A 12,685-nucleotide genomic window follows, 5' to 3' on the forward strand; every position below is an offset into this window, starting at 1 on the left:
CTTGATTAATTTTAATTTGATCTGTGGGTCTGCTCATAACAACAGAGTGTAGAGGCTGCTTTTGAAAATGTGCTCCTTTGAGTGAATGGAGGGACCCTGCTTGCACTCGTCTGGGTAACGCAGTCAGTGGGGTATGTAGATCAGAGGTGCTTAGAGGAAGTGGTTTCAAATTGTTCATTTTTACAGGACAACTGTAATTGCTTCCTCTTCAGCTCAGAGAACTGTGCAAGGAAAATGCATTCGTAAAAGGACAAATTGTTACTCTTGAAGAGACTGTGAATGTCCATGAGATGGAAGCAAAAGCTAGCAGAGAAACCATCATGAGGCTGGTTTCAGAAGTAAACAGAGCGCAGAAAAAAGCTGCCTCCTGCACTGAAGAGAAAGACAAGCTGGGCCAGGTACAGTATGTGAAGTGTGCGTGTGCATCTGTGATGGTGTTTATGAAGCAGAAATTGAAAACCAGATGTGGGCGAGCACACTAGCGTTACTGGCCACAGTTTCAAAGGGCTGCTGTCAGCAGGCGGGCTGGGGGCAGGGGCAGCACGGGACTCAGTGACCTGAACGGGCCATTTGATACACATTTTTGTCTAATTAGAAAAAAAAAAAGAAATACGACACATTCAAACGTAGAGTTTGTAGAGAATGTGCCCTACTTTAGTTAGACTCTAAGGATCTTAAAACTTCAAACATTAATTTTTTTTTTAACAAGTAGGTAATGCATCAACATTCTGAAGTTCAAAATTCTAAATGGACATAAGGGTGTATGGGGAAAGTCTTCCCTGCACCCACTGCCTCTGGCCACCCAGTTGTTCGCAGAGGCAACCCCTGTTAACAATTTTTTATATACTTTTCTAGAAATATTCTATATACACGTATATATGTGTTCTTTTTATTTAGTTTTTTAAATTTATTTAATTTGAGAGAGACAGAGTGAGTGAGTAGGGGAGGGGAAGAGAGAGAGAGAGAATATCTGAAACAGGGAGCTGTTAGCGTAGACCAGGTCATGGGCTCGATCGCACGAACCTCCAGATCAGGACCTGAGCCAAGATCAAGAGTTGGACGCTCAACTGACTGGGCCACACAGGCACTCTCTTTTTATTTAATTTTAATACAAATGGAAGCATGCTCTACATTATATTTTTCTCTTTTTATTTTTAACACAAAATGGTAATATACCACGCACTATTATAAACAAGGTTGCTATGAATAATCTTATATTGTCATGCATGAGAATGTATCAGTAAGACAAAACCCTAAGGGTATACTTGCGGGGTCAAGGGTTGTAGGTATTATTTAGAGAGAGACAGTTAAAAGGAAGCATCTCTTAATTCTGACCTTTTATTTACACAATCAATTGCTTGATCTCTTCAAATTACCTAAAACTTGTTTGAGCATGCAAATAAATACTATATGCTTTTTAACGTCATAGAACCCTTCAATTATATTTTTATATTTTTGAGACAAAGAAACTGATCATGGGATTAATAATAACGATGAGTTTTCACAAGTGAAAGTGAGCCAGTGCAATCCCTTAACAAAATACATAGAAGACAAGTGATAAAGGAGATGTGGTTTAAAATTAGGTAATGACTGGATTGGATTCAGGTTAAATATTTTCGGCAAGGGTAGTTCAAAGGTGAAGGTGTGTACTTTGTATCACAGGCAAGTAATGAATGCTAGATCGTTCCTTGTTGCTGCCACTGTTTGCTCTTTGTAGCATAAAGGTACGTTTTTTCCTTTTGTAGTTAAGTAAGCTATCTCTGGGTAGATTATTCCTGATAATTGGCAGGTTATTTCTGTTCCCCATTGACTTTACCAAGTGGTGTTATCATCGTTGATTCTTGCCTGGATTAATTACCTCGGGGGTGGCAAAAAGGTAATATTCTAATCTTACCACTCCTTTTGCTTATCAGCTGGCATTCTTCTGTAAAGAAAAGCTTTTTATTCCTTTTCTTTTCAGTTCTGTGGACACATGGATTTTTATTTACTTATTGGTATAGTCAGTGACTATTTATTTTTATTTTTTTTGGTGCTCCAAATTCACTGAATCGGCCCAGCAGCAGCAGCCCCTTCAGGATGGTCTCTGTGACCTTGAACCTCATCCCTTTAGTCTTTTAACATTTCCTTGCTTTTTCTGACAGAACACATGACATCTTAGGGTCTTTCAGACCACGGAACTACAATCAACCTATTCTTTAGGGAGCTTTGGTGCCTTTTCCTGGAGGATGGTGCTGAAAGCCAAGAGTTAGGCTTTCGGTGTGTTCATTGCTGTTGGGATGTCATTTCTTTCAGTGGACAGAGCTAGAAGTACGTTTTAGTAATAAAGTAATACTGGTATTTAAAAAATTTTTTTTTTCAACATTTATTTATTTTTGGGACAGAGAGAGACAGAGCATGAACGGGGCAGGGGCAGAGAGAGAGGGAGACACAGAATCGGAAACAGGCTCCAGGCTCCGAGCCATCAGCCCAGAGCCTGACGCGGGGCTCGAACTCACGGACCGCGAGATCGTGACCTGGCTGAAGTCGGACGCCCAACCGACTGCGCCACCCAGGCGCCCCAATACTGGTATTTTAAATTAAAAGTGATATTTAGAGTTTTTAAAATATCTTTTGTTTTATAGTAGTATGTTTTGAATCTTAATCATAATATTTACTTATTTGCTGCTTTGCCTTTCAATATATAAAAAGTTATTTCAAAATTACGCTTTTAATCTCTTACCTACCAGTAAGACTTCTGAGTGAAGTTTAAGTCTCTCAGGTTTCTTACTTTATTTATTTATTTATTTAACTTTAGAGAGAGGGAGAGGAGGGAGAGTATTTGAGTGGGAGTGGGGGAGGAGCAGAGGGCGGACAGAGAGAAAGAGACATTTTTTTTAATGTTTACTTTATTTTTGAGAGAGAGAGAGAGAGACAGACAGACAGACAGAACGTGAGTGGGGGAGGGGGCAGAGAGAGAGGGAGACACAGGATCCAAAGCAGGCTCCAGACTCTGAGCTGTCAGCACTGTCTGATGTGGGGCTCGAACCCACGAACTGTGAGATCATGACCTGAGCCAAAGTTGGCACTTAACCAACTGAACCACCCAGGCGTGCCTAGAGAGCGAGAGAGAGAGGGAGGAAGGGAGAGAGAGAGAGAGAGAGAGAGAATCTTAAGCAGGCTGCATGCTCAGTACAGAGCCTGACACAAGGCTCGATCCCACAACCTTGGGATGATGATCTGAGCCAAAATCAAGAGTTGGGCGCTCAACTGACTGAGCCACCCAGGCACCTAACCCCCCCCTTCTTTTTTTTTTTTTTTTACAGATTTTTTACTGTAATACTATCAGCGATATAATAGTCACTGTTTATACATCACTTACCATTAGCATAGTCGTGCTAAGTGCTCAAAGAAGTTATGTACTTTGCTCAAGTTCACATAGCTATTAAGTAGCAAAGCTGGGATTTGGGTCATTAAATTATTATGCTGTTAACAATAATCCCTTTACATGTATATTCACAGCTATAACCTGCATACCAGTCTGATGCTAAAACTTATTTGTCAGTGGAACTACAACAATTTGTAGTTATGCAGATTTCCTCAGTGAATGAATAACTTCAATCACAAATAGTAATTGTTAAGTTATCAAGCCTTGAAAATTAGGAAGAATTTAATGTTTATTTATGAAAATGCACACCTGAAGATTAGCAGTAGGAAATGAAAATGTGTTATAAGAGCACATCAGAAAAACTTATTCCTTTTCTTATATGTATCTTAACTTGTAAATGATGCAATGTTGTTCAGACCTGGAAACACATTCATTTTGGGATGAAGTTCCTGCCAAAATAATAAAAATTGTAAAAAAAAATACGGGCAGTAAAAAAACTTGAGGTCTTTAATAAAGTGCTCATTCATAGGATTATGACTCCAAAGATTTACTGCTGAAAAATACTGACTAGTGGTTTTGCTGACACATTAATGGCCTCAGGAAGAATCTTCATAATGCTTTCTAAAGCTCTGTTTTTGAGGTAGGAAACTTACTTTATTAGCGAAGCCCAGAATGACTGCAGAAGTAGTGGTTTCCACCGGCTGTGGTGCTGTTTTTACCAAACTCAATTTTTCTGACTTTCTTAATTACTCTATTTAGGTTACTTTATAAAAAAAATTTCCCAAATAAAAATCCAGGTGATTTATTACATATGTGGAAATTATATTGTTTAAAAATCTTTAGTAGTTAGTATTGAAGTATGTTTTAACAACTGTCAAAGATTGGCACCTTTTCTTTTGGTTATTTTGAAATAATTCAGTGTTGAAAGACATAGGCACTTTACCTACACAAGCTACACATACGTTTACCATAGACTGTACAAGTTCAGCTCAGTGGATCAGAAATTAAATTTACATATGGGATTTCAGACGGCGCCTTTTTCTTCACACTGTTCACATTTTCTTTTAATTCTGGTAGCTAGAATTGAAGCTAAGAAAGAATATTGGTTTTGGAATTAGGCAGGTCTGGTTTGGAAGGATGTCCCCTCTGCTTCTCTGGTGTGTTACCCTGAAGCAGTAAATGTAAGAGAGAACAGCATGAGACAGTAAACAGGGAGTGGAGTGGTTATGAGGCTAGGCTCTCAGGTTTTTATCCAGGCTCCAGAATCATTTGACTATGTGATCTGAGGCATACAACCTTACCTCCTTGAACCTCAGTTTTTTTTTTTTTTTGTCTGTAAAATAAAAAAATAACTTAAGGATCTATCTCTTACAATTAGTTTTAGCATTGAATGATATACATGAAGTACTCAGGACATGCCCATCACCTGAAGATGCTCAGTGTTTTTATTTCCTTTTCCAGTTATTTACTTTTACCCAGGGATCCAAAGAAACGTAACATTATTTTAAGAGTATACGCATATGGAAATAAGTTTCTGGAAGTAAGGACTTACTAGGTAGGATAAATTACTAAAGAAATTGAAGATCTCTTCACAATCCTAGAAGTATGATGTTGGAAGTGACCCGGAGGTCTTTTAGAATCTAGATCATGTAACTCTCTGTGTGAAATCAGAATCATCTTTAAAATGTCAGTGTCTGGGGGCGCCTGGGTGGCTCAGTTGGTTGAGCATCCGACTTCGGCTCAGGTCATGATCTCACAGTTCGTGAGTTGGAGCCCTGCATTGGGCTCTGTGCTGACAGCTCAGAGCCTGGAGCCTGCTTCAGATTCTGTGTTTCCCTCTCTCTCTGCCCCATCCCCACTCATGCTCTGTCTCCCTCTGTCTTAAAAATAAATAAAACATTAAAAAAAAATTAAAATGTCAGTGTCTAGCTAGTTTTCAGGCTCCCCTTGAACTCCTCCAGAGACAAGGAACTCACTACTGAACAAGGAGGTCCATATTCTCTGTATAGTTCAGTTGTTTCACAGTTCTTCATTGTAGCAAGTCAGGGTCAGAATCCCCATAATTCACATCCTATTCTGGTTCTCTCTTAATGCAACTTCATAGAATAAACTGAAATCTCTTTCTTATGGCTAACTTTCAAGCTTTTGAAGACATTTGTTATGGATTTCTAAGTCTTTTCTTTTGGCTAAACAGCCTGTGTCTTTCAAACTTTGAATCTTATTTCTTATCATCTGTTAGTTTGGGAGAGTTCTAGCCTCTGAGTGAGGAATTAAGAAGAAAATAAGCACTAAAATAATATCTGCTCAGATTATAAAAAATAAACCATTCCTAAGACTCTGAAGTAAAATTTAAAACCCTCTCTCCTTCCACTTCTAGCCTCAATGGGGCATTCCTGCTTTATTTATTTTTTAAAATTTTTATTTATTTTTAATTTTTATTTAATTTTTAAAAAAAATTTACATCCAAGTTAGTTAGCATATAGTGCAACAATGATTTCAGGAGTAGATTCCTTGAGGGCCATTCCTATTTTAGCTTCTGATAGTTACTATTGAGACTTAAAAGGGATACATTTCTGTTTCTGATTCACCAACGTGAGATAGTATTTGTAGACTTTCAGCTAGAGTGTAGAAGGAATGTAATGTCTCCTGCTTTTTACTCCCCTCTCTTCCCAGTTTTATTTTATTATTGTATTTACGTTGTCAAGGTTTGTAATACTTATGTTGTGTTCTGTAACTATAATTAAGTCTTCCAAAGTCTTCCAAAACTTTGACTTTAGATTCAGTCTATGCATTTAAAATAAATTAAAACAGCACTTAAAATAACATGAGTACATAAATATTTTTATTATGGGTCTAATCCCACCATGGGATACTGAATCCATTCCATTTTGACAATGTCCCTCTTAAAATTTCCAGCTGGGAACTGTCCATGGTCCTCCAGGTACAATCTGACCATTACAGGGCAGAGTGTTTGCAGTACTGTGGAGAAGCCCAGGAACATGCCGGCCTCACGAGCAGCTAAATTCATTGTCAACTTATATTGAGTTTGTCAATAATGAGAATTTCAAACTTAAGTTGAATTCTTATTATTTTCCAGGTTTGAAGATGCCACTGGGACAGCCTAGGGTGTGTGTGTGTGTGTGTGTGTGTGTGTGTGTGTGTGTGTGTGTTTCTATCACTATTGACTCGGCACTTTACATGGACCAGCATTTCCTGGGTGTTTTCATAGTTGTCAGTGTTCTGTCATATCTTCCTTACGTTTATGCCCCCCAGCTACAGGTCCCTTCTCCAGAGATGAGCAAAATGGGCACTTGCTTGTGCTTGTTTCTAGAGAGGTGTCCTGTTTATGTAGGTACAAATGCACTAGACACTTGATTAGGCACCTTACTTTTTTCACTAACTGTACCTTGGAGAGTCTTCCGTAACAGTACATAAAAAGTTTACTCAATTCTTTTTAAGACTACATAGTGTTCTATGGTACAGGGGTCTCATATTGGTTTAACCCATCACATATCAGTGAATATTTGTGTAGTACCTAATCTTTTGCTGTATTGTAATGGAATAACTTTGCACATATATCACTTTCCATATTTAGTAGTCTATCCTACAGATCTATTCTTGACACTAGACTTGTAGGGCCACAGGGCCTACATATATTCTATTTTGTTAGATTAAAAAAAATTTTTTAATGTTTATTTTTGAGAGAGAGAGAGAGAGTGTGAGTGGGGGAGGAGCAGAGAGAGAGGGAGACACAGAATCCAAAGCAGGGTCAGGCTCTGAGCTGTCAGCACAGAGCCTGACATGGGGCTTGAACCCACAAACCATGAGATCATGACCTGAGCCAAAGTCGGATGCTCAACTGACTGAGCCACCCAGCCACCCTTATTTTGTTAGATATTTATATCAGAATTACACCTATTCACACTTCTACCAATAACGAATAAGAACACCTTTTTGGGAGAATTTCTGAGCTTTTTTGTTAAATTTAACTACAGTAGGTAGATGTAATCCACTGGTTTTTAATTTTGCAAAATTTGTCTGGGGTTGGATGAATTAAACTCAAGCCAGAGGTTGATAATTAGTCATATATTTTTGAGAAGAAGTTTGATCTTGTGCATATGCAAATCCATATAGTAGGCAGCAAGATTAAAACAGGAGACAATTGTATTTTAAAAACAAACCTTTGGGGGCACCTGGGTGGCTCAGTCAGTTGAGCATCTGATTCTTGGTTTCTGCTCAGGTCATGATCCCAGGATTGTGGGATTGAGCCCTGCATCGGGCTCTGCACTGAGCATGGAGTCTGCTTGAGATTCTCTCTCTTTTCCTCTGCCCCTTTCCCTTCTCTCTCTCTCTCTCTCTACAATAAAAATAAACAAATAAATGCAAACCTTTGAACGATTTTATTATTTAATGCATTTAATTGGGAATTGATACAGACATGCATTTAATTGGGAAGCTAACTCAAACACCTTCGTCATATTCTTTACAATTGTTTTTGTTAAAAGTAATTGTGGAAGGGTCATTATTCATTTCTTGCATTAATAGGACTAAAGCTCAATTAAAAATTAAAAAAAAAGAGAGATCCCCTCACTGTCTCTGTAAGGCCTGTCCTCGTCTGCAAATGTGATTTTCTCTGTGGAGGTGAGCCCTGATTTTGCTTAGAGAGAGCACTTGTTTCTTGCTCTGGGTGTCAGTGTAGTCTGACAGCAGTCCCCGGGTCCTGGCCGGTGATACCGATGTCACACTACACAAGTGTATCCTTGAGGTAGCCATGCAACCACACTCCAGTGCTGTCTCTGCTAGCTCTACAGGTAATTGCATTTGTAGCCTGAGGACATCTGTTCCCAGTAGATCAGCCTGGTGCTCCGAAATCCTCAAGCGCTTAATCAGAGCGCCGAGGGAGCGGCCATCCCCAAGGCCCTGTCGCCGGCTCCCAAGGCCTGCGCTTCGTGTGAGAAACAGCATATAGTTCGCTGGGCTGAAACGTGTCCAGAAGAGAAATCCAGCCTGCTGACATGTGCTCCTGTATTTTATGATCACAAATGAATTTTCTGACATTTACCAGACGTGAAGTTTCATGTGTTGGGTTTGTTAGGGACTGGCTCTTGTCTTGATGGCAGGGAGACAATAATCTGATATCGGGGTGGAAGAAAGTTCCTCATAGCTGGAATATTTTAACTGTGCTCATTGGTTTCTTGCTGAAAGCTGCCGGTTGGTTAGTCTACTCCACACCGACAGTATGTCTATAGTACTCAAGCGTCTGATATATTTTTTTGTGTATTTTGAGAACTTTTTGTACTTAGTTAAAAATATCACTCACTCTCTCGGTCATGGAAATTCCGCTTTTGCATTAGGGGTTTTCTTTTAATATAAAAGTCAACATATAATATTCTAGAGTTTTTTTTTTTTGTTTGTTTGTTTTTTTAGAGCTCTGTATCACTGAATTTGGGACTTCAGTTTTCTAACCACATGCTAGATTGTACTTTTTATTTATTTATTTATTAAAAAAATTTTTTTTTAACGTTTATTTATTTTTGAGACAGAGAGAGACAGAGCATGAACGGGGGAGGGGCAGAGAGAGAGGGAGACACAGAATCGGAAGCAGCCTCCAGGCTCCGAGCCATCAGCCCTGAGCCCGACGTGGGGCTTGAACTCACGGATTGTGAGATCGTGACCTGAGCTGAAGTCGGAAGCTTAACCGACTGAGCCACCCAGGTGCCCCACTTTTTATTTTTTAAAAAATTTTTTTAACGTTTATTTATTTTTGAGACAGAGAGAGACAGAGCATGAACAGGGGAGGGGCAGAGAGAGAGAGAGAGGGAGACACAGAATCTGAAACAGGCTCCAGGCTCTGAGCTGTCAGCCCAGAGCCCATCGCAGGGCTGGAACTCACGCACGGTGAGATCATGACCTGAGCCGAAGTCGGACGCTTAACCGACCGAGCCACCCAGGCGCCCCAAGATTGTAGTTTTTAAGTAAAACATGTAGTTTCGAATTTATTATCACCAGCGCTGATACTGGTTACCCAAATGGAGCAGCTGTTGCATTACTATCTGAGAAAGAAATCTGTAAAGTCTTAAAATATTGTATTTGTAATAAAGTGCCCTTGACTCTACTTTAAGGGCTGTAATTTAATTAGCAGTAGTGAAGCTTCTCCTTACGGAAGACTAGAATCGAAAGGGAGCTGGGAAACGAAGCTGTTGCCAGGACCTTGAGAAGCAAAGTGTCTCACAAAATAGGTTCCATAATCCATAATTAGTTTAGCCATTACATCTCTGAAAAGGGCAGCCTTCTCTAACTACCTATCCACTCAATGACTTTTATTTCAAATTGTTGCTGGAGACTTCCTTGATTAAAAAATCAGAAGGAAAAAAAAGTAAGATAGTCTCTTTTTTACAAGACCAGTGCTCTAACCCCTGAGCTGTGGAGCCAACCACAATATATTCTCTTTTTTATAAAAAGTAAAGAAGTAACATCTTTCCTGTCTTCAAGCTGTTGGTGGAGATAAATTCTTTTTAAAAGTCCAGTTCTGATGCAAGACGGATGAGTGCATTTTAACTAGTAGCCTGAAATGTTGCTGGCCTGTTTAGATGTGTAATCTGTTATTCAAAGATACTGTTTGCTTTTCGTTGTTTTTGACTCTAACAGTATTAAAAACTTGTTTTTTTTTTTAATGTCTATTTTTGAAAGAGAGAGAGAGTGGGGGAGGGGCAGAGAGAGAGGGAGACACAGAATCCAAAGCAGGGTCCAGGCTCTGAGCTGTCAGCACAGAGCCCGATGTGGGGCTCGAACTCACGGACTGCGAGATCATGACCTGAGCCGAAGTCGGACACTCAACCGACTGAGGCACCCAGGCACCCCAGAAAGAGAGAATCTTAACCAGGCTCCATGCTCAGCATGGGGCCCAATGCAGGGCTCGATCCCCCGACCCTGGGACCATGACCTGAGCCAAAATCAAGAGTTGGATGCTCAACTGACTGAGCCACTCAGGCACCCCATTTTTTAAAACTGACCTTAAACTTGTCCTTTTTTTATGCGTCTTTGCACCATTCTGGATTATAGTAAATAGAAGTAGGTACACAGGTAGCCTCCCTTATGCCCTTCCTTTATTTTTGTGAACCTAACAATACCCATTATATTCTTTAAAATTACTGTTCCCGGGGTACCTGGGTGGCTCAGGCGGTTAAGCATCTGTCTTCAGCTCAGGTCATGATCTCACGGCTTGTGGGTTCTAGCCCTGCATTGGGCTGTGTGCTGACAGCTCAGAGCCTGGAACCTGCTTTGGATTCTGTGTCTCCCTCTCTTTCTGCCCCTCCCCTGCTCACACTCTGTCTCCGTCTCTCAAAAATAAATAAACATTAAAAAAAATTTTTTTAATTCTTGTTCTCAGTATGGTACTTTATTTCCCTGTACTTTTATTTCTCCCACCCGCCAAATAGATATTTCTGTCTCTTTTCTTCAGGTTCTATCAGTTTTATGAGACAAGAAGATACACAGTAAATGCATAGTGAAAGCAAGATCTGATTCTCCTTTATGCAATGATGTTTTTATGAAAATGCTACTGTATTATTTAAAAGAGTATTAAGGAATCATCTTTATTCAAACAATTTTAGTGTGTAGGTAGGACTCTGAGGGTTTACTGTTTCTTCAAAATCAATTTCCATGTATATCAAACTTTACAGCAGATAATCGTGTAAACATTTTCTGAATATGGATTGCCTCTACCAGATGTTAGCCAACAACTTGTTTTTGTTAAGTCTTTCCAGAGGTCCACACAGAAAAGGCTTATATGCCAGTTTCCTTCTTTTCCTGGCCCTGGTTTTTTATCCCTTCTCTTTTTTTAGACACCTAAATTTACCTGACAGAGCCCTTAAAATTTAATTTTTTAATTAAACAATTTTTAATGTTGGGGTACCTGGGTGACTCAGTTGGTTAAGTGTCTGACTTCGGTTCATGTCATGATCTTGCAGTTCACAAGTTCAAGCCCTGCGTCGGGCTCTGTGCTGACAGCTCAGAACCTGGAGCCTGCTTTGGATTCTGTATCTCCCTCTCTCTCTCTCTCTCCCCTTCCTCCACTTGCTCTCTGTCCCTGTCTCTCTCTCTCTCTCTCTCTCTCTCTCTCTCTCTCAAAAAAAAAAAACATTAAAAAATAATTTTAAAAATTTTTTAATGTTAAGCCTTTAAAATTTACAATTTCTATGAAGAAATGGTGGGGAATTTACAGTTAAACAGGGAATGTCGTGATTTAATCCTAACTCCGTGAAGTCAGTAGGCAAGGTAAACGGAAAGCAAATGCTGGTGTCCCTCAGTGGCTGCTAAGGTACCTGTCTTCTCTTTCTGTACTTGTTTTAGGACCTGCTCAGTGCTGTAGAGACAAAGGAGGCTCTTGAAAGGGAAGTCAAGCTCTTCCAAGAAAGGCTGCTTGCTGGCCAGCGGGTCTGGGATGCCTCGAAGCAGGAACTGAGCCTCTTGAAGAAAAGCTCTTGCGAGTTGGAGAAGAGCTTGGAGGCCAGCCGGGATGCGACGGCAGCCTCGAGAAACCAGCACTCCTCGTTTAGGGAGAAAGTCGCAGCGCTGCTCGGGGGCAACTGGGGCACGATTGTGCCCACGGAGGATGCTATTTTGGAAAGGATCCGAGAAATGACCGGCCAGGGAGAGAGCAGGAAAAGTGTGAGTGGTGACTTCTGAGATTCTTAAGGACAGTAGTTTCTGAGTTAGTGAAAGTATCATTTAAGTGTGGTTTTTATTACTTTCAGCTGTATGTCATGCTTAGGGAGCCTGGGGAGTCACTCAAATGACAGCTAATGACAATGGGGGTTCTGGAGTCAGACCTGACTGTAGTGAATCCTGTCTCTACTGCAATACTCGCTCACTGCAGGTGTGCCATGGGCAGGCTCCTGAGAACCTGTCTTTGAGATTCTGTGTTCTCACCTGCTGGACGGGGAGGGCTGAGGGGCCACACCCCTTATCTGAACCCCTTGGGGCCCAATGTGTTTTTGAATTGAGAATTTTTCAGGGTTTAGAAAGGTGAAATAGTACAGGGAACGGTAATGGAGGGAGCTCTCTTTTACACATCCCTCCTCAGTGGGGTCTGAGGCGGCACCCCAGAGTGAACCACATTCATCATTCTGCAGCAGAAGCTGTGACAGATCCATCACACAGAACACACGAGGACTGTGAAGAGCTTTGTGTCACTTCGGGTCAGGGTTTTCTGCCAGCTCCGGTCAGGTCAAGCTTTATCAGCAAGTGAGTTATGAAAAAAGCTGTCTGTTTCCAGATACTTTCGGATTTTGGAATTGCACGTAAGGGTTACTGGGCCTG

The 12,685-nt window shown here is 40.5% G+C and overlaps 1 protein-coding gene across 6 annotated transcripts in view; it reads left to right on the forward strand.

The window, feature by feature from the left end:
• CCDC170 (coiled-coil domain containing 170) overlaps nucleotides 1-12,685 on the forward strand; it is a 105,595-nt gene that overhangs the window by 54,498 nt on the left and 38,412 nt on the right. For all 6 annotated transcript variants that reach the window (XM_058735665.1, XM_058735668.1, XM_058735664.1 and 3 more), the window contains 2 exons: nucleotides 213-398; nucleotides 11,717-12,034. In XM_058735665.1, coding sequence (XP_058591648.1) covers nucleotides 213-398; nucleotides 11,717-12,034 — 504 coding nt within the window. The remainder of the gene's footprint in view (nucleotides 1-212; nucleotides 399-11,716; nucleotides 12,035-12,685) is intronic.

Source organism: Neofelis nebulosa, chromosome 6 (assembly GCF_028018385.1).
Source record: "Neofelis nebulosa isolate mNeoNeb1 chromosome 6, mNeoNeb1.pri, whole genome shotgun sequence".
NCBI lineage: Eukaryota > Metazoa > Chordata > Mammalia > Carnivora > Felidae > Neofelis > Neofelis nebulosa.